General features: G+C 43.7%; 1 protein-coding gene and 1 long non-coding RNA gene across 3 annotated transcripts in view; both read left to right on the plus strand.

Annotated features, from left to right (window-relative positions):
- The first annotated feature begins 9,870 nt into the window (after positions 1 to 9,870).
- LOC149461672 (uncharacterized) lies at positions 9,871 to 10,640 on the plus strand. 2 transcript variants are annotated; one of them, XR_016312810.1, is made up of 3 exons: positions 9,871 to 10,072; positions 10,167 to 10,262; positions 10,368 to 10,640. It is a non-coding gene; the product is annotated as an uncharacterized LOC149461672 (long non-coding RNA). The 2 variants fall into 2 exon arrangements; XR_016312809.1 differs by lacking the exon at positions 9,871 to 10,072 and having other exon boundaries at positions 10,092 to 10,262.
- Positions 10,641 to 15,441: 4,801 nt separating this feature from the next.
- VPS26C (VPS26 endosomal protein sorting factor C) overlaps positions 15,442 to 26,327 on the plus strand; it is a 41,550-nt gene continuing 30,664 nt past the window's right edge. The window contains exons 1-3 of the mRNA XM_089677910.1: positions 15,442 to 15,599; positions 21,632 to 21,775; positions 24,778 to 24,927. Coding sequence (XP_089534036.1) covers positions 15,480 to 15,599; positions 21,632 to 21,775; positions 24,778 to 24,927 — 414 coding nt within the window. The 5' untranslated portion in view covers positions 15,442 to 15,479. The remainder of the gene's footprint in view (positions 15,600 to 21,631; positions 21,776 to 24,777; positions 24,928 to 26,327) is intronic.

Here is a 26,327-nt window from a genome sequence, read left to right on the forward strand (position 1 = left end):
AAGTCTTGTGCTCTTAAAACTGTCTAATGGACGCTTTCCTTCATGTTCAAGAGATGTCTTCTCACTTCCCATATTGTCTGTGGCACAGGAAAGGAAGTGAGAGGGCATCTCCCCAATGGGACACAGACAAAAAAAAAAAACTCAGGAATTTTTACAATACCCTACACCAAGAAAAAATAAAAAAAAGTTTTGCTATAGACATACTTTAAATACTATACTTTGTATAGCAGAGGAATAAACATTTTTACAAACACATATCAAATATCACATTTCATGTATTACCTTTGTGTCACTATGAAGTTGACAAAAACTATTTATATGCATTATTTCCTGAACTTGTAAAATGATTATAATTTTAATATGTAATGTAATATACAATCTTGAAAACAATGAATGCAGATAAAACAGGAGGCGAATGGCTTAGAATTTTGGCTCACCAAAGTTTTTTCTCTGGAAGGAATTAAATATTTTCTTTTGCCTCCGTCTGGAGACTACAAGTGTTCAAGCTGTTGAATATTGGCAAAGATAAGAGACGTTTCCTGTTTCCAAGATGTACAGATGCCCTGTAAGATCTAATAACAAAAAAAAAAAACCCCAAGGTAACCATGGTGGCTACAATATGAGTAATATCTCTAGGAAAAAGTTCCTTCAATCTCAGCCCCCCTGATCTAGCTGTTCAAACTGCTGAACAAACAAGCGGTATATGTGTGTACAAAAGAACACAAACACAAGAATGACATTTTCTTAAAGTCAGTTAGTGGTTTTATATAAATTTTAGAAAAATGCATGAATGAGATCAACTCAGAATATATTTTATCCATGCATATTTAATTTTACAACTACTCTATTAAAAGCAAGTTCTTCCTGCAAAGAAAATTCAGATTTAGGAAAGTCTTTACATTTTTTTTTTTAGAAAAAAAAATTAGGCAGGTGTAAGCGTTGGGGTGTAGGAATAGCAACCTTTTACCTCTAGAGTTGGGCTTTATGGGTCCATTTAGATCAAGGGAAAAACTAAACTCACTTGTTACAAATACATAATTATCACAGGTGTACCATGAATCACATCAGAACAGGTAAGGAGTTGGGAGCAGGATCTGTAAAACTGGACCCGCACTGGAACACTATGGAACAGATAAGATCGGGGAGCTGGATCAGAACATGCCAGTGAATTTGAGGATCATGTCAGGTGAAAGTAGATGACACATGATCCTCTAGGGTGCGGAGTCTATGGGCCAGTGAGCCTCATCAGTGACCCCCTCAGAGAGGTCAGAGGAGGCCAGAGGTCAAGGCATGCATCAGACATGAATACCCAGGATACAAGCCAGAGGTCAAGGCATGCAGCAGACATGAATAACCAGGATACAAGCCAGAGGTCAAGGCATGCAGCAGACATGAATAACCGGGATACAAGCCAGAGGTCAGGGCATGCATCAGACATGAATAACCAGGATACAAGCCAGAGGTCAAGGCATGCAGCAGACATGAATAACCAGGATACAAGCCAGAGGTCAGGGCATGCAGCAGACATGAATAACCAGGATACAAGCCAGAGGTCAAGGCAGGCAACAGACATGAATAACCAGGATACAAGCCAGAAGTAAAGGCAGGCAGCAGACATGAATAACCAGGATAGAAGCCAGAGGTTAAGGCAGGCAACAGACGTGAATATCCAAGATTCAAGCCAGAGGTCAGGGCATGCAGCAGACGTGAATAACCAGGATACAAGCCAGAGGTCAAGGCATGCAGCAGACATGAATAACCAGGATACAAGCCAGAGGTCAAGGCATGCAGCAGACGTGAATAACCAGGATACAAGCCAGAGGTCAAGGCAGGCAGCAGACATGAATAACCAGGATAGAAGCCAGAGGTTAAGGCAGGCAACAGACGTGAATAACCAGGATACAAGCCAGAGGTCAGGGCAGGCAGCAGACATGAATAACCAGGATACAAGCCAGAGTTCAGGGTACTGAAGACTACTAGGAATAGGCAAGGAAAATTTTCTCTAAGGAAGAAAAATGTGACTGCAGCTTAATAAAGAATCAGCATGGAGCTGTGCCAAGAGAAATAGGCTTGGCTGAGAAGAGCGCCGCTCTGGTTGGATAAAATCAGTCAAGGAGTGGGAGCTGCTCTGATTGGATGTGAGTGCAAGGTAAAACCCAGAACTGAGTGCGGTCAAGCAACATAAAGGCAGAGGCAGCTCTGGATCATAGAACATAAGTAGTACTGAGAACACCACTGTGAAAGTCCTAAAATGCAGGTTACTTTGTCCCACTGAGTTCTGTCTTCTTAAAGTGGCCCTATTTTATAGGGAACATCTTGAAGTGTTAATTGTGCCTAAGCAGTATCCTGTGCAACGTATCTTTTGTCTTAAATTCCGCCTAAGAAAAAAAAAGGAATGCAATTCCGTGTCTTCAGCCCTCTATCTAGCTATTAGCCCGCAGTGTAAGATATAAAGAACTTTATGCCTGACTGCTAGTTTCACAAGATTTGGTGATTTCACTACTGTGCTTCTCACTGTTCTCCTTGCTGGAGGGAGGGCTGCAATGCAAAGAACTCCTTGCGTATTTCATTTTGAGGATTTGTGATTGCCATACCTCCAAATCTGCTTGATTATTCCTCTATCAGTCTACAGATAACCAGCCATCAGGAGGAAGCTCTGACACCAGGAGGCAAGACTTTGGTTTCTCGTGTCAGAGCTAACACCTCTATCAAAATGGCTTCCTTCACATAGAGACACAGGCATCGGAAGTCATTCATGGGGGAACGGTCAGCTGCAGGGAGACCATGTACAATACTGGTGAATTTTCTACTGCCCTCTTGATGGCCTTTTGGAGCAGTTTTATTGGTTTGAATCCTGTTTACCCTGAACTTTTTTTTCCCACTTGAAAAGTATTCCACAGTGCATAAGACACATTTTTTCAGCCACACTGCTATGCTTTGTAACTATTAAATCTTTCTTAAAGCAGTGTTACGGCAATGGTAAGGCCATGCTGCTGCTTCATAAATGGGGCCCTTTAAAGGTCTACAGTAATGGGTTGAGTGTGCCATTTTCCTGCTGCTTTGCCCCGGATGGATATGCAAGGCTCAATTCAAAAAACGAACACACTGGGATAAGGATCCATATTTTAAAAAAAAGTGACAGTTATTTTCAGCTGAGTCTGAGATTTGACATTTACAGTTACGTGGCCAAAAGAAAGATCCCTATCCTAAGTTAAAGTATTGTTAACTGAACTTATGGTGTGTAGAAAGAAGAGGATGGAGGTTTTCCGCACAGAGGGAAGTTACGGAGCTGTTCTCACTAGTGTGTGCTGAAGCAGCTGAAACACAGTGCTCAGTGGAAGGAACTACAAGAAGAAAAAAAAATAAAACCAAAGACTTGAAAAAAGGAGGAAAATAAGGAACAAAACCCAAAAAGGACAACAAAGAGTATATAGAGCCTCATATTAAAAGGCATAAACATAGTTTGGTGCCATTGCAATGCAACCAATCAAGCCAATACAAAGAGTATAACATGAAAATGCAACATCAGGAGTCACATCCACCTTGAGGTCACAATCTCGATGAGTTAGGAAGTGAATTTAAATTACATTTTTCGCTTTGAATGTCTTCCGTTCCCAGCCGATGTTTGCTGCAGAACCCACCTACATTTACAGCTAGGTACCAGAATGTGTGCATTTGGAATATTGTGCTTAAGGAAGTGGATTTAGACGTAGGTGGTCTACACACCACAGAACTTTTGAGAATTTGAGGAACTTTTCTTTTTTGGTACAAAAAGCCTGTCAAGGCCTAACAGATTCATCAGTTTGAAGCTTCTATATAGGTAAAATATCAAGTTTATCATGTCAACTGTGCAGAAAGAGTGACTTTCATAGTTACATAGGTAATCTGGTTGAAAAAAGACAGAAGTCCATCCAGTTCAACGGAAAAAAAAACAACAAAAATCACACACACAAATAGAAACCTCCATATACACTATACTATACCCACAGTTGATCCAGAAGAGCCTTGCTTTCTCAAACAGCCTTGTGGAACAGACAAGCTGGAGCACAGTGAAGAAGAGTCCAAATTTGGAAGCCCAAAGCTGCTGCAACAAGCCTCACTCTCTTCCTTTGTAGTATGCACTGGAATAAGTGATCTACAAGAGGCCACAAGGAGTGCTCTGATGTAAGGGCAGCTTGTCCACACAGCAAAGACAATTGTAAAAATGGCTCAAAGGAGCACTTTAAAGCATATTAGTTATAGAATACAGTTAAAGATAGGGACCAGTCTGTAGGAACCCACCAGTGGTCACAGGCAAGCTACTCACTGAACAGCCCTAATAACTGCTCTAGTGAATTTAAAGCGCCAGCCTGTGCTCATGTGTCCAGTCTAACCCGGAAACCTGCTGAGACCACTTGGGGGAGGAGGTCCTGATCTGGGGGTCCAAAATTACACCATACATAGAGCAAGGTCAAACAGTGCAGAGTCACTAACCTGGAAAAAGACTACAAGTAAAGGTCACCATGGTGGCTAGCACTTTTGCCTTGTAGCTGTGATCCTGGGTTCAAATCCTATCTGAGTGGTTTCATCTATGTTCCCCCTGGACATATACAGTGGGGCAAAAAAGTATTTAGTCAGCCACCAATTGTGCAAGTTCTCCCACTTAAAAAGATGAGAGAGGCCTGTAATTGGCATCATAGGTAGACCTCAACTATGAGAGACAAAATGAGAAAAAAAATCCAGACAATCACATTGGCTGATTTGGAAAGAATTTATTTGCAAAATATGGTGGAAAATAAGTATTTGGTCACCTACAAACAAGCAAGATTTCTGGCTCTCACAGACCTGTACCTTCTTCTTTAAGAGGCTCCTTTGTCCTGCACTCATTACCTGTATCAATGGCACCTGTTTGAACTTGTTATCCGTATAAAAGACACCTGTCCACAACCTCAAACAGTCACACTCCAAACTCCACTATGGTGAAGACCAAAGAGCTGTCGAAGGACACCAGAAACAAAATTGTAGACCTGCACCAGGCTGGGAAGACTGAATCTGCAATAGGCAAGCAGCTTGGTGTGAACAAATCAACTGTGGGAGCAATAATTAGAAAATGGAAGACATTCAAGACCACTGATAATCTCCCTCGATCTGGGGCTCCACGCAAGATCTCACCCCGTGGGGTCAAAATGATCACAAGAACGGTAAGCAAAAATCCCAGGACCACACGGGGGGAGCTAGTGAATGACCTGCAGAGAGCTGGGACCAACGTAACAAAGGCTACCATCAGTAACACACTACGCCGTCAGGGACTCAGATCCCACAGTGCCAGACGTGTCCCCCTGCTTAAGCCAGTACATGTCCGGGCCCGTCTGAAGTTTGCTAGAGAGCATTTGGATGATCCAGAAGAGGATTGGGAGAATGTCATATGATCAGATGAAACCAAAATAGAACTGTTTGGCAGAAACACAACTCGTCGTGTTTGGAGGAGAGAGAATGCTGAGTTGCATCCAAAGAACACCATACCTACTGTGAAGCATGGGGGTGGCAACATCATGCTTTGGGGCTGTTTCTCCGCAAAGGGACCAGGACGCCTGATCCATGTACAGGACAGAATGAATGGGGCCATGTATAGTGAGATTTTGAGTGCAAACCTCCTTCCATCAGCAAGGGCATTGAAGATGAAACGTGGCTGGGTCTTCCAACATGACAATGATCCCAAACATACCACCCGGGCAACAAAGGAGTGGCTTCGTAAGAAGAATTTCAAGGTCCTGGAGTGGCCTGGCCAGTCTCCAGATCTCAACCCCACAGAAAACCTTTGGAGGGAGTTGAAAGTCCATGTTGCCAAGTGACAGCCCCAAAACATCACTGCTCAAGAGGAGATCTGCATGGAGGAATGGGCCAACATACCAGCAACAGTGTGTGCCAACCTGGTGAAGACTTACAGGAAACGTTTGACCTCTGTCATTGCCAACAAAGGATATATAACAAAGTATTGAGATGAACTTTTGATATTGACCAAACACTTATTTTCCACCATAATTTGCAAATAAATACTTTCCAAATCAGCCAATGTGATTGTCTGGATTTTTTTTCTCATTTTGTCTCTCATAGTTGAGGTCTACCTATGATGCCAATTACAGGCCTCTCTCATCTTTTTAACTGGGAGAACTTGCACAATTGGTGGCTGACTAAATACTTTTTTGCTCCACTGTAAATATGTTGATGGAAACCTGATAAAAATATGGGCGATACCAGTTTTGATGTTATCTAAGAGTATGAATTGCTGTCTTTGTATTTTTACAACAAGGTTCAAAATACAGTAAACACAGCATATAAAAGGAAATTCTGCATGCATACTCTTCTGGTAGGTCTTAGAGCTAGAAATGTACGATTGGGCACTATTCCTTTAACTGACACCAAAGACGGAGCAATATTGCTGCCACTCACACCAATGAAGGAACACTTTTCCTCCAAATTACACCAACGACAGAGCAATATTTCTCCAACAGACACCAATGATGGGGCACTATTCCTCCCACTGACACTAACGATGGGGCACTGTTCCTCTCATTGACACCAATGTTGGGGCACGACTGCTTCCACTGACACCAATGATGGGACACCTAATTTCCCCCACTGACACCTATGATGGGACATCTAATGCCCCCCCTATACCAATGATGGGGTATTGTTCCTTGCACTGACACCACTGATGCAGCACTTTTTCTCCTAATGACAAGACCACTAATGCAAATGATGACCCACTGATACCAGTCAAAAGCCATTTTGTTTTACTCCCACTGTCCACAATCTGGCCCTCCAAAAGTCTGACAAACTGGCCCTTTGTATAGGATGTTTGGGGACCTAGGGGCCATTATAGTCTACTGCGCCCATTCACACAATGCAACTTGAAAAAGATACTGGTGCCTTGGTGTGATTTTGGCCCCAAGCTTCATCTCGAGTAACAAATGTATGAAAATGCAGGTGCACAAGTTGGAACCTTATATGAGGGTGTGATCACATCAGCTGGCACACCAAAATGTCACTATTGTTTAGGGGCAATGCTTTACGTTGTTACAATACATGGCATCTGCTTAACATTTTTTTTCAACTTTATTGAAGTGTGACAAAATGACACTTCATTCCAGTCTCTGCACTGTAAAGTGTTGCAGTGACATTTGATGTGGTGGGTTGCAATGTGTAAAAAAGCAGCAAGTCTGTATTTTTACACAATGCATCACTACCCACCACTGTGGTATGAAAAAGCGTATAGAAGAAAATATATGTATTTGTGTTAAACGTGCGTTATTCTTTGTAGAATTTGATATTATGAATGAGCTCTTAACTCTTTTACTGCCACTATATGTAGTACATCGGTGGTAGCAGGGGGGGTTTCACACACACTCCTGGTGGCTGCAGCTGCCATCACACGAGAGGTATCTCTGTGAATGGTAAAGCGAAAGCAATAATTCTAGCACCATAGCTCACTCACACCGTACCCAAACAAAAATGTATAACACTTTATTCAGACAAATAGAGCTTTCTTTTGGTGGTATTTAATCACCACTGGGTTTTTATTTTTTGCTATATAAAATGAAAAAAATGCAAAAAAAATCCCATGTTTTTGTTAGTTCCTGTTATAAAATTTGGAAACAAATAATCTTTCTTCATAAATTTAAGCCAAAATGTAGTCTGCTTCATTTCTTTGGTAAAAATAACCCAAACCAGGGTATAATATTTAGTTTGTGTAAAAGTTATAGTGTCTACTAACTATGGTGTGTGTGTGTATATATATATACAGTATATATATATATACACACACACACACACACACATACACACACACGCACACAGTGCTCAGCATCAACTGAGTTTTAAAGAACATTTGTTTAGCTCATTACATGGACGTAAGGTTAATATTATAACTTAGATTACAAAATCTTCATATTTACTCAAATTAGTGAAAAAATGAATACACCTCACAACACAAACTACTCCATCTGGTATTTTGTATGACCTCCATGATTTGTAAGGACAGCACCAAGTCTTCTAGGCATGGAATGAACAAGTTGGTGACATATTGCAACATCTATCTTTTTTAATTGTTCAAGAACGACCTCTTTTAGAGCCTGGATGCTGGATGGAGAGTGATGCTCAACTTGTCTCTTCAGAATTCCCCAGGTGTTTGATTGGGATCAGATCAGGAAACATACTTGACCACTGAATCACTTTCAACCTGTTCTTCTTCAGAGATGCAACAGTGACCTTAGATGTGTGTTTTGGATCATTGTCATGTTGGAAAAGTGCACAACGACCAAGGGCACGGAGTGATGGCAGCATCTTCTCTTTCAAGACAGAGCAGTACATCTATGAATTCATGATACTATCAATGATATGCAGCTCCCCGAGACCAGCAGCACTCATATAGCCCCACAGGACACTGCCACCATCATATTTCACTGTAGGCACCATGCATTTTTCTTTCTACTCCTCACCTTTGCAACGCTGTACTGTTTGGAAGCCATCAGTTCCAAAAACATTTATCTTGGTCTCATCACTCCAGAGTACAGAGTCTCAGTAGTCTTTTATTTCAGCATGGGCCCTGGCAAATTCTAGGTGGGCTCTTTTGTGCATGGGCTTTAGAAGAGGCTTCTTTCATGGACGACACCCATGCTGCCATTCCTCTGCAGTGTACGCCTTATTGTGTCATGAAAAACAATCACCGCATTTTGGCTTTCTACTTCTTTAGCTAACTTCAATAAACTTGCATGGCGATATTCTTCAACCCTTCTCATTAGAAGACGCTCCTGTTAAGTGCTAACTTCCGTGGACGGCCTGGATGTCTCTGCAAAATGGTTGCAGTTCCATCTTCGGTAAATATTTGAATCACTTTTGCTGCAGTATTTTCAGGCCTTGTGACATTTCTCTTCCATGTGGTGCTATTGCTGACAGCACGAAATGGGAAGGAGTTTTCTTGGTTAACACCCTTTTATAATCAACTATTTAATTAATAAATAGACTCGCGCCTGCAGTTGAATTCTTGTTAATTAGGATTTTGTTGTCTATAATTTAGCTTTGCTCCTAAGACTTTCAATGGGGTTAATGGTTTTTGCAACATGGTCTTGAATGAATGAATGTTAGGAAAATTACTTTTTTGTGTGCAAATTAACAAGTCTTGCTGGGGGGGGGGGGGGGGGGGGGGGGGGGGGTGTGTGTGTGTGTGTGTGTGTGTGTGTGTGTGTGTGTGTGTGTGTGTGTGTGTGTGTGTGTGTGTGTGTGTAAATTAATTAAAATTTAAATTTTTTGAGGCCCTGAATTGTCAGAACAGCACAAATACCCCCAAATGACCCCTTTTTGAAAAGTAGACAGTAGAAAGTAGGAGGCATCTTGAGATTTTTGAAATTGTAATTTTTTTTGTCATAACTTTTTGTGACAGAGAAAAGACAACTTTTATTACCCCTTTAGGGTTATTTGAATTTGACAGGATGTCTCAAGGTCTGTCCGGTGCTCTGGAGATTGATGGAGCAGACAGTAGGAGACATGAACCTGATCGAAGTGTTGGTTTACTTGGACAATAATCATCATCGGAACCCTTGAAGAACATCTGGAGAAGGTCCTGAAGAGACTCTATGATGAGGGGTTGAAGTTGTCTCTAAAAAAGAGTGTCAGTTCTACCATCCTTCAGTTAATTACCTCCGGCATGTTGTCTCTGTTCAAGGAGTGGCCACTGACACCCAGAAGCTGGAAGCTGTCACCTCCTGGCCAAGACCTACCAATGTGACTGAGCTTAGGTCATTCCTGGGGTTTTGCTCATACTACAGAAGGTTTGTTGAGGGATTTGCTAAAATAGCTTGGCATCCTTATAAAACTGCAAATAACCTTCTCTAATTGAGCAATTTCTGGAAACCCTTTATTGGGTATATTAAACTCAGGTATCTACGGCCTGCTATATGCTACATACACATTATATGTGTTTGAAATCCACGCATCGTGTATACCTGGTTCCTCACCCCCATATGCATCTTTGAAAAAGCATCAAGGACCTGATCTTATTTCAAGTCGACAGGAGTCTTCTTGATCCTTATTGATGGTAATATATCCACATTTTATGTGTGTTTTGTTTTCGGGGTCACCTGATGCCCATGATCTATACATTTATTATCTTTTTCTATATATATCCTCAGAATCATTTGGTACTGTGGACCTTGTTTCATTTGGGGTGGCTATCCAGGAAGTCCCTACACTTGAGAAGCGGGTATGATAGTCTCACTATTGAGAAGGTAACAGCAGTATCCATTGACTATTGTGGAGGGAGGCCTGGTAAATTTTGGATGTGATTTGGTTTCCATATTTCTATACATATACTATGTATTTTTGTGTTCCAGCTTTTACATTCCAGGAGGTCCCTGACATATATTGGGAACACACCCACTGAATACATGGTTCACTCAAATATAAAGCGGGAAACCTACGGAAACCCAGGATAACTATTTCATCATTACACAACTCTGCCTTATATGGTGCTCTGTTGGCTAAGATGACCCTAAATTGAAGACGCTAAGTGTTTTTTAACATGATTTTATTTTTTCATATGTACACCGTGCTCATGTTTAACCTCCCTATGATCTATGTGATCAAATAAAGTATTGTTAAAATTCCTTTGAATTCATATTACTCCGCGTGGATCATCTAGAAACCTTCTTTTTCAGATAGGGGTGTCCTTGTCACACTATCATATTGCTTAATACTCACAGTGTAACCTAAGGGGTTAATCCTCTGCATTGTATAAAAAGGCTGTCTTCTCTGATCCTCCCTTTCTTCTACTGTCCCCAATCCATCTTCTGATTATAGAGCTCTAGGAGTCACTCTGCACATGCTCAGTTTGGTGTGCATTGCTAGAGGTTTTTTTTTTCTTTGGGAGGGTGCATGTGATCAGCACAAGACCAATTGGCACTTTCCAGACAGAGGGTCGGGTTATGCAGCCTCCTAGGATAGTCAGAGCAGAATAAAAGCTCTTCCTACAAGTTTTAACCAGTGCTCAGATGGACACTGATAGAAGCTCCAAGACTGCTGATGAGAAAAGGTAGTTGGCAGTTTATATTTACTAAAATAATTACATTTCCATGTTATGTGTACTGTGGGAGACCAGATATAGTGAATGCAGGGTCTTGGATTTAGTAACACGTTAATGACTGCTTCTGTACTAGCTTATGCTTAGTTCATATGAACTGAATGATGATACCAGTCAAGATGAGTTAGGCAGATGATATATAGCGTGATGGACACTGAGGCCTGTTGCTTTTGTGAGCAGAAGTCTTACATCTGCAGAGAAGAACTACCCCACATACAAGTTGGAGTTTTTGGCTCTGAAGTAGGCAGTGGCAGATAAGTTGAAGGACTACTTGTATGGTGCAAACTTTGTGGTCAAAATGGACAATAACATGCTCACATATACACTCACCACAGACAAGCTGATGCCACCTAGTGCAGATGGTTGGCTGCCCTATCGGGATTCCACTTCAGCCTAAAGTACCGTCCAGGGTTCGGAACAGAGATGCTGATGCCCTATCGAGAAGACCCTATGACTCAGGGGTTTCCTCTGAAGAGTGGATTCAACTCACATCTGAAGGGATACAAGCCTTGTGTCAAGGAGCAGAGTAAAGGGCCAGAGGAGCAACAGGGGATGAAGCTATTGGAGTTTCACTGGCTGGTGTTCCCAAATACTACCGTGACCTTTCTCAATTAAGGGACAAAGACCTGCCTAAGCTTTCAAAGAAAGACTTAAGAAAGGACCAGACGGAGGACCCCCTTTGTAATCTAACATTAACAGCCCTGGAAGGTCAAAGATCAGATCTGCTGCTGACAAACTCTCTGAGAGAAGCATGCCTAGTACACAAACAGTGGGATTGGTTGCAGTTATGCAAGGGGGTGGTCTACTGAAGAATCCCCTCAGATGATCCCAAAGATAAGTGGAAACTATTCTTGCCAAAAAAACATAGAGAGACTGTGTTGACTGCCCTGTATGACAATCATGGTCACTTTGGACCTGAAAGAACCTTCAGATTAGTGAGAGAGGAAGACTCTGCCCAGCAGAGCTGCTCCAATGTGCCATCTTTAAAGTCAAGCACCAATGGAGTTGGTGTGTATTGACTTTCTGTGTCTGGAGCCTGACTAGGGTGGACAGGGAAATGTCTTGGTGGGAACCAGCCAATTCACCTGGTATGCCAAGGCATTCCCAATCAAAGAGCAACAAGCATCTACTGTGGCCAAAATCCTGGTAGAGACGTTTTTTGTCCACTACGGCCTGCCTCAATGTATCCACTCAGATCAAGGGAGAGAATTGAGAGTAGACTTATTAGGAGACTGTTAGATCTTCTGGGCATTCAGAAGTCAAGAACGACCCTCTGCCACCCTCAAGGGGATCCTCAGTCAGAACGATTTATTAATTCTCCTAGAAATGCTTGGAACTCTTTCTGCTGACAAGAAACAACACTGGAACAGACACATTGCAGCTATAGTACATGCCTATAACAGCAATGAAAATGAAGCCACAAATTACTCAACATACATGCTGATGTTTGGGGGGGAAGCTCGATTGCCAATTGACCTAGCATTCGGCACTTCCTTAGATCATAACTCGATGATGTCCCACAGAAGATATGTGGATCATTTGAGGAAGAGTCTGAAGACAGGATACGATAAAGCCCAGGCTTCCTCAGACACCCAGGGGCAGCAAAATAAAAGAAACTTTGACCTGAAGGTAAGGGTACATGACATACTGCTTGGCGATAGTGTTGCTGAGGAATCTAGGTGTCCCTGGAAAACACAAGTTAGCTGATTGCTGGACGCCACAGCCCTATATTAGCTGCAAGCAGTTACAAGGATTGCCAGTATACCAGATTCACCCAAAAGGAAGCACAGGCCCACTAAAGACCTGGCAACATAATCAACTATTGCCCCTATCAGAAGCAGTTTGTGTGCATCAACAACCAGATCCACGACCTACTCAAACTACCTCTCAAAGATCACGCCCAATAACCAGGTCTTAATCTATGCCACCAAACACAGGTGAAGAGCACAGTTGGGAAGAAGAAATGGGCATAGACTGGTTGTGGCCATCTACAGTCAGAAAATGCCACTCCTATTCCTTCTAGAGGGATAGATACCGAAGCCCTCAGGCCTTGGCTCCAAAATTTATACCACAAAGCCAATCAGTGGCAAGTGAAGATGACCCCACTATTTCCCTGACCGCAGAGGACACAAACTGCTCAACGTTCGATAGCGTCAGAAGAAGAGGCAGTTGTACCAGAATCACCCCAGCCCAAAGAACAAAGAGAAAAGCGAACAGTTTTCTCCCCTAAAAGACTGACTTACAATACCTTAAGTGAACGTTCAGTGGAAGTAATTCTCACTTCTCAAAGAATTCATGGAACAGTGACCCTTCCCACCACAGATTTAGGGGAGGGTGACTCCAACGCGCCCCTTGGCACATCTAGTTGGGCCACCCCAGTATTTGTGGTTTATAGACAAGACAACCTTACCCCTTATGACAAATGGTGGGAGGTTGCTTTGACAAATTTGTGTGTCAATGAGCATTATCTGAGTTCATGTGAACGTTAACTTGTTTTTAGCCATTCATTTACGTTAAAGCTTTTATTTTAAGATGTTTATGTAAATTGACTCGGTCCCTCCCTTGAGGACCAAAGGTTCTTTGGTGGGGGGTGTTTGTAGCTGTGTCTCTTTCCCCCCCATCCTCCTCCTGTCAGCAATTCAGAGTTTAGACACAAGACAGAACTGGGTGTGTGTACTCTCTTTCCCTTCTCTCATAGCAAACAGTATTGGAACAATCTGCAGTAGGAGGGGAGAACCAGATGATTTCCAGAAAAAGGAGCCTCCTCAAAGTGTGACAGAGTCAGGACCAGGCACCTGCAGGTCAGGGTGATCCCGAACAGAAAGACTGAGCCTGTGTGAAGCTTCTACAGCAGTGGTTCTCAACCTTCCTAATGCCGTGACCCTTTAATACAGTTCCTCATGTTGTGGTGACCCCCAACCATAAAATTATTTACCCAGTAATTATAATTCATGAGTGTCGTTTTACCTCCAATACTGCTGCTTTCAACACAGTAGCTGCTTTTAACAGAGTAGCTGCTTTCAACACAGCAGCTGCTTTCTACACAGTAGCTGCTCTTTACACATCGGAAATATGTGTTTTCTGATGGTCTTAGGGGACCCCTGTAAAAGGGTCGTTCGACCCCCAAAGGCGTCGCGACCCACAGGTTGAGAACCACTGCTCTAGAGTGTGAGGAAAATCTGAGGGGACAGCGCTGTGACTCAAGGGCAGAGGGACAGAGCCACCATTAGGACACATAATCTTCAGACCCGAAATTATTTTTTTTTGCAAACGTGCACCAAAAAAAAAAAAAAAACTGCAAAAAAACCCGGCTCTGGCAGTGAAAGGGCTGAAGTCGCACACTCTGCATGACAGGAGAGGGTCAGGTACGCCCGGCAACTTTTAGTTACAACTCTGCATCTTGGGTACAGTGTGCATTTTTTTAAATATAACTATCTGCAGCTGAAAAAAAAAACTGAGCACCTTCGAGTGCTGAATGTAAGTTCACCCGGAGGTGGGGATACGTTCACAAACGTTAGCAGGTCTCCCACATCCCTGTTTCAGGTACACTGCCCCTTTAAGGGCTGCCTGTTTATGTGGAAGGCTCGCGCCGCCTCACAGGAGCGGAAGAGTTAATCTGTCCAGCGCGAGCTCTACAACAGGCGGGAGAACTTCTGGGGAAGTCACGCCCCCTGGCGTAAGAGCTCCAATAGGATCCGCCACTCGCATCTTCTCGACCAATAGACTTTCAGATCGAGTTGAGGAAAGAAAAAAAAACCCCGCCGCACGGGGCCGTCCGTTACCTCACAGGTTGGCTGCGTGTGGCCGCCTCAGCACGGGCGCTGTTGTGAGGTAACAGGACGGAGAGCGCCATGGAGACAGCGGGCCGTATTACTCACCTGCTTGCATCACTAGCAAGAGGGGGAGGAAAGGGGGGAAAAGAAGCAGAAGCCAGCCTGGGGAATAATAAACGTGCGTCACACGGCTGTTCTATACGTCAGTCAGCCCTGACCCATCCGAGCAGGCTCGCTGTGCTTTGTATTCGCCGTCAGTACACAGCCTGAGGGGAGGAAGCGCTCTCTTCTCTCTCCATCAATGCTGTATGATAACACAACCAGAATGGAATATTTTACAGCCGCTGACTCTTTTCAGAGCCGCCATCACGGGACGGCCAGCGTGTGGTAATCCCTGTCATGAGTCAGCGCGCGGGGCAGCCCCCCGTTTCTCCCGCGCATTTCTAATTTAACTGCGCCACCAGCGCCACGTCACCGCCCACTCCCCGTCGCCGCGGTAACCAGGGTGGGCAGGGCGACTCGCTTGGTTTTGGTTGATAAAGCTGGTTGATGGGGAAAAAAAAAATGGGTCGGAGGAGCTATGCCACGTGACCATGTGCGCGGCCAGTCATGTGACTTTCTTCTTCCATAGGAAGCGCTCTAAGCACACAGAGGAGATGGGGACTGTGCTGGACATCAAGATCAAGAGGGCTAATAAAGTCTACAGGGAGGGGGTAAGGTGACCACAGAGGAGGGGCTGACACTGTTCTGAAACTAGAATGTTCTGTACCTGGAGAGGTCACGTGTGGCCAGCTGCACTCTGTAGTGCACCCCTGAAGTCTGTATGTAGCGCACCCCTGAACTCTGCAATCTGTACATAGTGCACCCCTGAACTCTGCAATCTGTACATAGTGCACCCCTGAACTCTGCAATCTGTACATAGTGCACCCCTGAACTCTGTAGCGCACCCCTGCAGTCTGCATTCTGTACGTAGCGCACCTCTGAACTCTGCAATCTATGTAGCGCACCCCTGAAGTCTGTACGTAGTGAACCCCCTGAACTTTGTACGTAGCGCACCCCTGAAATCTGCAATCTGTACATAGCTCACCCCTGAACTCTGTGCGTAGCGCACCCCTGCACTCTGCATTCTGTGTGTAGCGCACCCCTGCACTCTGCATTCTGTGCGTAGCGCACCCCTGAGTTGTGTACGTAGCGCACCCCTGAAGTCTGAACTCTATGTAGCGCACCCCTGAACTCTGTAGCGCACCCCTGCAGTCTGCATTTTGAACCTAGTTCACCCCTGAACTGTACACAGCACACCCCTGTAGTCTGAACTCTGTACGTAGCGCACCCCTGAACTCTGCAATCTGTACATAGCGCACCCCTGAACTCTGCAATCTGTACATAGTGCACCCCTGAACTCTGTACGTAGCGCACCCCCGCAGTCTGCATTCTGTACCTAGCGCACCCCTGTAGTATGCAGGGGTACGCACCCCTGAACGTACGTAGCGCACCCCTGTAGTCTGAACTCTGTACGCAGTGCACCCCTGAACTCTGCAATCTGTACATAGCGCACCCCTGAACTTTGTAACACACCCCTGAACTCTGCAATCTGTACGTAGCGCACCCCTGAACTCTTACCTAGCGCACCCCTAAATTCTGCAATCTATGTAGCACACCCCTGAACTCTACGCAGAGCACCCCTGAACTCTGCAAACTGTAGGCAGCACACCCCTGAACTCTACGTAGCGCACCCCTGAACTCTTCAATCTGTACGCAGCGCACCCCTGAGCTCTACGTAGCACACCCCTGAATTCTGGAATCTATATATAGTGCACCCCTGAACTTTGCATGTGTGGCCTACTGAGTAAAGGCTGAATACATCACGGGTGCTGCAAAACCGATGTGTTCCAAGGCTTATAGCCACGTTTCTTTTAAAAAGCAGCCACAGCTCGAGTAGAAAAGCCTGTCCCCTGCTAGCATGCACACAGAAGGCCCCTTGCTGTTTGTATGGAAGCAGTAGTCTCTTTGCAGAGGTCTGACACCCTGTTTTGCTGGATCAGAGCTAGAGCTCCCTAATCAGTGAGCAAAAACATTTCTGATTGGACCGCTATAGCTCTGACTCCATAAGGCTGGTGTTGGACCTCTGCAGAGAGACTACTGTTTTCACACAGAGAGCATGGGTCCTTCTCTATATTGTTCTAGTGAACCCAACACTGCAATGGGTCACATTCTTGTTATGTTTAGATGTTTGCAAAACAAGCTGGAGAATTTGCCATGCTCCCCGCTCCAGTGCTCTCCATCTGAAGCTCAGGTTTATGGGTGGAGCTTCGGTGTCTCGCCTACCGATCCTTGGTGTCCCTTGTCAACACAGAATCTGCTGTGTTTACAAGGGACAGCTTTGCTGTCAGAGGTCCCTGGATCCAACAGATCCCTGCACACACTCATGGCGGGAACAGATCTCCAGAATCTGAGAGAGAGAGAGCTGCCCACACAGGGAGGTACTAGACCTGGGCCAGGTAGGAGACCGTAGAGATGTGAGGAAGCTTTGTGGTGGGGGGTTTGGGTTGCATACTGTGCACTCCTAAGCTTTGCACTGTGTACATAGCGCACCCCTAAACCTTGCACTCTGAAGGTAGTGGCCCTGAAAGCTTGCACTCTGTACATGGGGCACCCCTGAACCCTGCACTCTGTAGCGCACCCCTGAACCCTGCACTGTACGCAAAGCACTTTTGAACTGTGCACTCTGTGCATAGCGCACCCCTGGATTTGTACTCTACACATAAAGCACCCCTGCATTCTGCACGTAAAGACCTCTACATTCTGTACTTAACACAGTCCCCTAAACTCTCCACTGGGAACGTAGCGCACCTCTGAACTCTGTACATAGCATACTCCAGAACTCTGTATGTAGTGCAACCCTGAACTCTGCGCTCTGTAGGTAGTGCACTCTGTACGTAAAGCACTCCTGAACTCTGCACATAGCTCACTCTTGAGCTCTGCACTCTGCGTATAGGGCATCACTGAATTTGCACTCTGCACATAGAGCACCCCTGAACTCTGCATTCTGTACTTAATACAGTCCTAAATTCTGCACTCAGAACATAGCGCACCCCTGAGCTCTGTACGCAGCGCACCCCTGAGCTCTGTACCCTGTACGCACTCCAGAACGATGTACATAGCGCACCTCTGCAGTCTGTACGTAGCGCACCCCTGAATTCTGCAAGCAGCACACCTCTGAACTCTTCAGTCTGTACGCAGCGCACCCCTAAACATTGCACTCTGTACATAGCGCACCCCTAGACCCTGCACTCTGTACACTTTACATAGTGCACTCCTGTACGTAAAGCAGTCCTGAACTCTGCTCTCAGTATGTAGCATAATCCTGAGCCTTGCACTCTGTACGCAGCGCACCCCAGATGGAACCATTCCTTTGAGTGCAACCATGCTGCTGATGTGGCTTGTGATGGAATTGAGTTTGACACCCCTGCTTTAGTTGATAGGGAGTAGCAGAGCACACACAAAGCAGTGGCAACACTGCAGAGCCTAGATGAACCTGCAGATTGTGGTCATTGCTAACCTAAGAGGACACCTCGCTGGCATGATCAACAAGTATTTTCATGGAAAGTCAAATTAGATTCTAAAAAAAACAAAAAACGATGGCATAGATAGTTTTGAAATTTTATTTCACTTTAGAATTTTTCAGCCACTATGCAGCTTTCAGAATCCATGTAAGAAATGTTTGTTTAGATACACTAGAAGACAACTAAAGTGTTGCTGGATCAATGAATACATGGGAAGGTACTTGCTGAGCTCCACCTGTTGTCCAAAAGCTGGATTGCATCTCTGCAGTACCTCCAGAAAGATTTGCCGTTTTGTTCTGTAGCTTCACAATGATACAGTGCTCAGCAATTGGTTCAAATACTTGTGTTACAAAAGTCAAGGATGCCAGTGTCTTCTGTTAACTCCGGGGACAGATATAGGCAGATGCTTTACATGTTATTGAATGGAAACTGTGGTGTATGTCAGAGCACACATTATAGTTGTCATGCTTAGTGGTGCTAAAGGAAAAATGACACGTGATGCAGTCTGTCACTAACATTGAAGTGATTCTAACGTTATTTTTGTTTTAAATACCAAACACGTTATATCTATCTGTTCTGTGCAATGGGTTTGCACAGAGCAGCTCCGATCCTCCACTTCTCGGGTCCCCTCATGGTTGTGGTACAGGAAAAAGTCTGCATCTTTCAAGAAGACCATGATATTTTTGCAGGACAATGCTCCATCACATGCATCAAAGTACTGCACTGCATGGCTAGCCAGTAAAGGCCTTAACCATTTTCCCTCCAGAGGATTTACCCCCCCCTTCCTGACCAGGCCATTTTTTGCTGTTCGGCACTGCGCTATTTCAGCTGGTGATTGCGCGGTCGTGCAGTGCTGTACCCAAACAAAATTTGTCCCTTTTTTTTACACACAAATCGCTTTCTTTTTTTGGTATTTGATCACCTCTGCGGTGTTTAATTTTTGCACTATAAACAAAAAAGTTTTGAAAAAAACCCAATATATTTCACTTTTGGTTATAAAAAATATCCAATAAACTCAGTCCTAAATTTAGGCTATAATGTATTCTGCTGCATGTCTTTGGTAAAAAAAAAATCTCAATACATGTATATTAATTGGTTTGTGAGAAAGTTATAGCGTCTACAAAGTACGGTGTATATATATATTGGAATTTATGTAGCTTTTACTTTCGGACTGACCATCACATTTCTTGAGGTGCTAAAATGCCAGGGCAGTACAACCCCCCCCCCCAAAAAAAAATGACCCCATTTTTGGAAAGTAGACACCCCAAGGATTTTGCAGAGAGGCATGTTGAGTCCATGGAACATTTTATTTTTTGACAGAAATTCTACAAAGAAAGCCAAAACCTCATTTTTTACTTTCACAAATATTCAGGCTTGAGGTTTATTAACATTTTGGATTGACCAAGAGCACTGTAGTTGTTCAATAATGAAATGAATCCTCAAAAATACAACTTGGCTGATAATTGTGCACACAGTGTAGTTTAACCACCTTCCGCCCGCCCTATAGTACAATGATGGTCGCAAGGTGGTTCTCTCGTTCTGATAGGATGTCATATGAGCGCGGCGATCGCCAGTGCGCTGTATTCCTCGGACACAGCGGATCACAGAGCCGAAGATGTCGGCTCGGTCATGTGATCAGCTATGTCCAATCACAGCTGATCACATGTAAACACGGAAATGCCGGTTATTGGCATTTCTCTCCTCTCGAGCTGTCATGCTGACAGCTGGAGAGGAGAGCCGGTAATCGGCTTTCCGCGGAGGGGACATGTACACTGATCATCAGGGCACTGATGATCAGTGTGGCCCCAGAAGTGCCACGTGCCAGTGCCCATCAGTGCCACATATCAGTGCATACCAGTGCACATCAATGCCACATATTAGTGCCCATCTGAGCTGCCTTTCGAGGTCACCCATCAGTGCCACCTATCAGTGCTGCCAGTCAGTGTCGCCTATCAGTGTCATGTATCAGTGCTGCCTTTCAGTGCCCATCAGTGATGCCTGTCAATGCCCATCAGTGCAACCTACCACTGCCTCCTCATCAGTGTCCATCAGAGCCACCTATCAGTGTCCATCAGTGCAGCCTATCAGTGCCCATCACTGCAGCCTCATTAGCGCACATCACTGAAGGAGAAAAATCACTTATTTACAAAACTGTATAACAAAAACTAAGAAAAACCATTTTTGTTTCAAAATTTTCAGTTTTTGGTTTGTTTAAAAAAAAAAAAAAAATCCCAGAGGTGATTAAATACCACCAAAATAAAGCTCTATCTGTCTCAAAAAAATGATAAAAATTTCATATTGGTACAGTGTTGCATGACCGCGCAATTGTCATTCAAAGTGTGACAGCTCTGAAAGCTGGAAATTGGCCTGGGCAGGAAGGGGGTATAAGTGCCCTGTAGGTTAGGGGTTAAATTAAAATCTATTTCTAGTGGAGAGCAGATACCGCTGTCATCTCTTGGCTGAAAGACATAATGTCTAGTCCACTCCATGACTGCAATGCCATTCATAAAATGCATAAGTAAAGAGGGCACGGTGTCCCAGAGAATATAGAGAAAGTGCTGTGATTGGAGAAGAGGCTGGTCATATGACTTTGACAGGTCAAGGCTCTCCTGTCAGCTTTTATTTTTTATTAATTCCTTCATTCATTTATTGAAATGGAGTCCCAAAGCAAGCAGAGCAGAATGCACATTTTGAAGTAGTCCACTGTGCTGTGTAAATGTGCTGGGTTTTTTTTTTTTTTTTGCAACAGTGCTATGGCTACGATAAGGTTGTACTACTGCTTTATAAACTGGGTAATAGAGAAAGTTTAGCTGCAATTACCTGAATTTGTCTTCGTATCAGCTTCCTGTTATCTTCTGTACAGGGGCACTTGAGAGAAGGAGAGTAGGGCAAAATGCCAATTGGGGCTTGAGTAGAGTAATAACTCATCAGGGTGCTGCTGCTTCTCTGTTATTGTCTAATGAGCATGCTGGGCATGTTATTTTGACCAGACTGTGCTGCCAGTCCATTGGCTGTCGAGGATCTGGCCAGGATGACAGACGTGGGATGGGGTGGCTGATAAAGCTTTGGATTTGTTTGTCTGGAGTTTTGGAAAATAAATTTTGGCCAACGCTTCTCTGTGCTTTCCAATTCTTGTATCATACAGTGTGTGCAAAGGATTGACCTGTCTGCTCTTTCTTTAGGAAGTCTTATCAGGAGTAGTGGTGGTGATGAGTAAGGACACGGTTCAGCATCAAGGTATCACTCTGACAATGGAAGGGTCTGTTAATCTGCAGCTTAGTGCAAAGAGTGTTGGTGTTTTTGAGGCCTTCTACAATTCAGTGAAGGTAAGTTTCCTATAAGAGACTGTTATGCTCCATTTTTCCTTCACACAGTGTCCTTTTCATCTTCATGTCTTAGTTACTGGACAGTCCTCAATAATGCATCTGTGTATCTTGAGAAAAGTGGACAAATAGCACTGGACCCGTAGGGTTGTCTCTATGTTATTGCTTTCCTAAACTATTGATGGTAATGTAATTGATTTGGTTCCTGGGCAGTCAGCTTCTCAACCCCAGAGTAGGGTTTCTCAATCAGGGTTCTGTGGAACTTTAGGGTTCCTCTAGAGCCTTTTAGGGGGTTTCTTGAGCAATGGGCAGTTTCTGCCTCTCAGATAAGTTCTCACTGACACCTTTTATCCTTTAACCATCTGTGAAGGGTAGCTCTTTCCAATGACCGCAAGTGTAAAGAGCATTCTTCCCAATGACCATGACACTAATGTATCATGAGTTGTAGATAGTCATTTTAGCAGGGGTTCCCTGAGACCATAATATTATTTCAAGGGTTCCTCTGTGTTTAAAAAGTTGAGAAAGGCGGGTCCAGAGAATCTCCATGGTCTCCTTGGCTTGTAGTGTAATGTAACAAAATGGAAACTGAAGTGTCACACCACTTCTAAGGGGTCCAGAAAGAACTTTATTTTAATGAAAGTCAGGGAGACAATCCAAGAAGTATACAAAGCGTTTTGGGGTCCAGGAGTGCACCCTTCATCAGGGCTACAATAAAACTTTAGGACATCTCCATATCAATCCATTATCGTATATATTGATATGGGGATGTCATTCTGTTTTTCCCAGCCCTAATGAAGGGGGCATTATTGGATCCCGAAATGTGTTGGTTACTTTTTGGATTGTCCCCCTTATTTTTATTAAGTTGTATAAAGTTGTACCTGTTCCCTTAAGCAGTGGTGTGGTGCATCAGTTTCCATTTTTGTTGCATCTGTGTATGTGATTCCAGGGGGCCATGGTGATAGCCCCACAGCAACCTTCATCCATGATACCCTGCATTCACAGAGTGTTCTCAGTTTGTCTCTGAACACCATTCAACCTTGAAGACACAGGACCTCTTGGGGCGTTCATTTTCCCAGTACAGGTTAAAAAGACCCCTGTTTGAAAGCCTGGAAGAAATCCAGTCAGTTTGCAGGAAGTAAAAGAGCACATGAATGGGATGCTTGCTAATGAGAAACTATCCTGCATCCTCAAAGACTCACAGCCCAAATTCTTCAAGATTTGGAACCCCTGGCTTAATTATGCCCTTCTCTCTGAATCCCTCTGTCCTTGGCTACCTATGCTTTCCATCTTAGTTTTGAGCCTGATCTCCTGCAGGAAACATTGTCCCACTCACTCCTCTTCCCATCTCCCCTCCCCTTATCTTTTTTTCAGAACAGTAAACCTTTTATTACACGGTCAAATAGGGTTTATAAATTACAGATCATCCGTGATCATGGCTTTATTTCCTGTGACCATGTTGTGATTTTTAAATGCACACTATGTTTCAACAGTTTGGGCTTTTTTCTTTTTTCTTTTTTAAATCAAATATAACTTTTATTTAAAAAAGTCAAAGGATTACAATACATATGAAAAGCTATAGTAAACATAGGAGATACAACCATAGTAGAATAATTCAGGGGTACATATCAGAGGATAGGTACACCCTCAGATTTTGCAATCAGGAGTATATAGGCATATCGAAAATAATCAGATGTATAGGCATCGACATAATGGCAAGCAAAATATCTACAGCCAATGCATGACAGAGACCTCAAAAAGCTTGAAGTGTAAGATAGTGTCAGTTTTCTCCCCTTCAGTGCAAGTAGCAGAATGTTCCATCCAGCAGTCCCATATGTTATGATATTTTGTAGAGCATCCCCTGTGAGTATAAATTACCTTTTTGTACAGTAACGTGTGATTTACAGCGGCTATTCACTCTTGGAGTGTTCGTGGTAATGCACTGAGCCAAGCCTGGGCAATTAACAATCTAGCTGTAAAAAGGATTTCCTGAAGATAGATATGAAAGAATTTATCAGAACTAGGGAGAAGTCCCGGTAGACTCTGCTTCAGGCAGAGAGTCAACGGGGGGTCCAATGCGTTTGTGAAGAAATTGGACCATCTGGGACCAATAACCCTGAATGACAGGACACGATCAAAGGAGGTGGTAGAAGGTGCCAGTAGTCATGCCACACCTGGGGCACAGTGGGCTTCCCCTTATCCTTTTTAACACCCCCAACACACACACCTTTCCTTGTTTCTTCTCGATACTCCTGCCCCCCCTTCCTCTTTTTCCCTTGAATGGTATATCTCCCCTTTACCCCTTGTTGGAGGACCATTACAAGTAATTGCACCATGTTGTGCCCATGATTGGGAAGTTCATAATTTATCTAGTAGGTCCCAGGCAACCAACTGTTGCATTTCACCACTGTGTGTACCTTGATCTTTATGCAACCTCTGTATGTTGTGGTGTTATACTGTACCTTGCTTTGAAAATACTGTATATAATCAATAAAATAATTAAAACCTAAAAAGACACCTAACTGGTTGCTCTGATTTTTTTTTTTTTCTCCAGGGGTTGCAGGAAAGAAAACTGCTTGATTACCCTATCAACACAATCAGTATTGATTGGGGAATCCCTTCCACGGAGCCATTGTGTTCTCCCGGTGGGAGGAGCCGTCCTACTTAGGAGAACACAGTGATTACTGCTGGCGGCTCTAATAGCCGCTGGCAATAATTGCATGAAAAATCCAACTTGGGTACATTCAGACTGTCTATGGCTGGCCTAACATCTTTTTTTGAGCCCAGTAAAAGTGCCTGATTGTAGAGAAACTCGCCAGGCCACCACTACATGTTCACATGCAGATATCAGATACAGATAAAAATGCATTCTAAAATCAGCTGTGTCAGTTATTTTATTTCTGTCTGCAATTTTGCTTTAGCATTAGTCTTTGCTCAGCCTGTAGAGGTTTATGTAATCCTTTTTCTTTAGTATTAGGTCACTAAATACAGTGATTGATTTATTGCAGCCAATTCAAATCATCACCAGCACTATAGAGATGGTGAAGCCGGGAAAACTTCCTAATGGTAAAACAGAAATTCCTTTTGAATTCCCCCTCGTCATGAAGAGCAATAAGGTCCTGTATGAGACGTACCACGGAGTGTTTGTCAACATCCAGGTGAGTGAGGCAGCTTTCCGTACCTTCTGTGTTCTAGGAATATGTTCATTCTGATCACAGAGAGTAAGGGCTGGTTCATACGTGAGCACAGTGATGAATGATGCACTGAGTGCGGTGGATCGCACTGTTTCCTTTGTCTTCGAAATGAACTTTATTGAGATGCAATACTTTTTTCAGGGCATCGTGCCCGCACACGGCTGCATCGCATAGGAGACCAGGCAATTTCCCTTGCCCATATGGTGGGACTGCGTTGGAATAGCTGCCCAACACAATCCTACCACATCTTGCATGAATCTGCCCTAAGGAAATGTGACACAGAGACACAAACAAAGCTGCATCTTTTTGCATTATGAAGCCTAAAAACATATAATTCACCCAAAAATGATTGCTAAGATCCAGGTGGTCAGGCCACTCCGTGTCCTTGATTTTAGAATCCATGCAACCCAGAAATCAAGGTACATGTTAATCAACAACTGAGCTATGCTGTGGAAAAATGGTGAATATTTGTACTGTTCAAAATAGTTGTAATTTGGCTACATCAATTGTACCTGTGTCCTAGCGACCAATGAAAAGACAGGGGGTGGAACTGGGTGGGAGAACTCTAGCTGACACATCTGCTTTCGGAACAGAGGTAGTGGCAACTGTAATGTGCCTGATCTAAATTTGAGAAACACCCACAAATCGGGCTTCTATTAGGAGGGCAGTAGAGAACCTGGAAAGCAAGAAATAAAGAAGGGATTTTCTCGTTTTTCTGTACTGTTTCATTGGAAAATCTAAAGCAGATATCTTTCCAGTGTGAAGGATATCCCCTCTCAGATAGCTTTTATTGAACAAGTGTTCCCATTGGAAGATTTCCTCCCTGCTTTCGTGGCTAATCAAAATTTTCGATTTACTTTCACTTCCATTCTTGGTGACATTGGTGATTAGGACAATTGGAGAAAGTGAATCTCCCTGATGGGAACACTGACAGCAATAATACCTGACTGGTTCTAATCCTTCACCACTCTATCCAAATTTGAAAAAAAAAAAGAATTTGTCTTTATATCTTAAAGTCCCACTTCAGTCAAAACATTTTTTAGTTTTGGATAGAGCAGACGTATTACCATCTGTGTCCTCATTGAGGAAATTTCTCCTCACTTGTCAGGACAGACCGCTATGGGACATCTCTTCAAGGAGCACATAGACAAAAATACAGTTTTATGTTGCTATCAAAGTTTCGTTATTGTCTGCATCCTCATTAGGGAGGTTTTCTATTACTTCCTGTTCCTGTGACTTCCCTATGAGAACTGAGTGGTGCATTTGTTGCCAGCATAAATGGCAATAAAAAAAAAACACAATTAGAAAAATTAACCCTTCCCCACTCTGCTAAAAATGTGTTTCCTGCTTCCGTATGTAGCCAT

The sequence above is a fragment of the Staurois parvus genome, unplaced genomic scaffold, assembly GCF_062004578.1.
Source record: "Staurois parvus isolate SC_StPar_1 unplaced genomic scaffold, SC_StPar_1.0 ptg000195l, whole genome shotgun sequence".
NCBI classification, from domain to species: Eukaryota; Metazoa; Chordata; class Amphibia; order Anura; family Ranidae; genus Staurois; species Staurois parvus.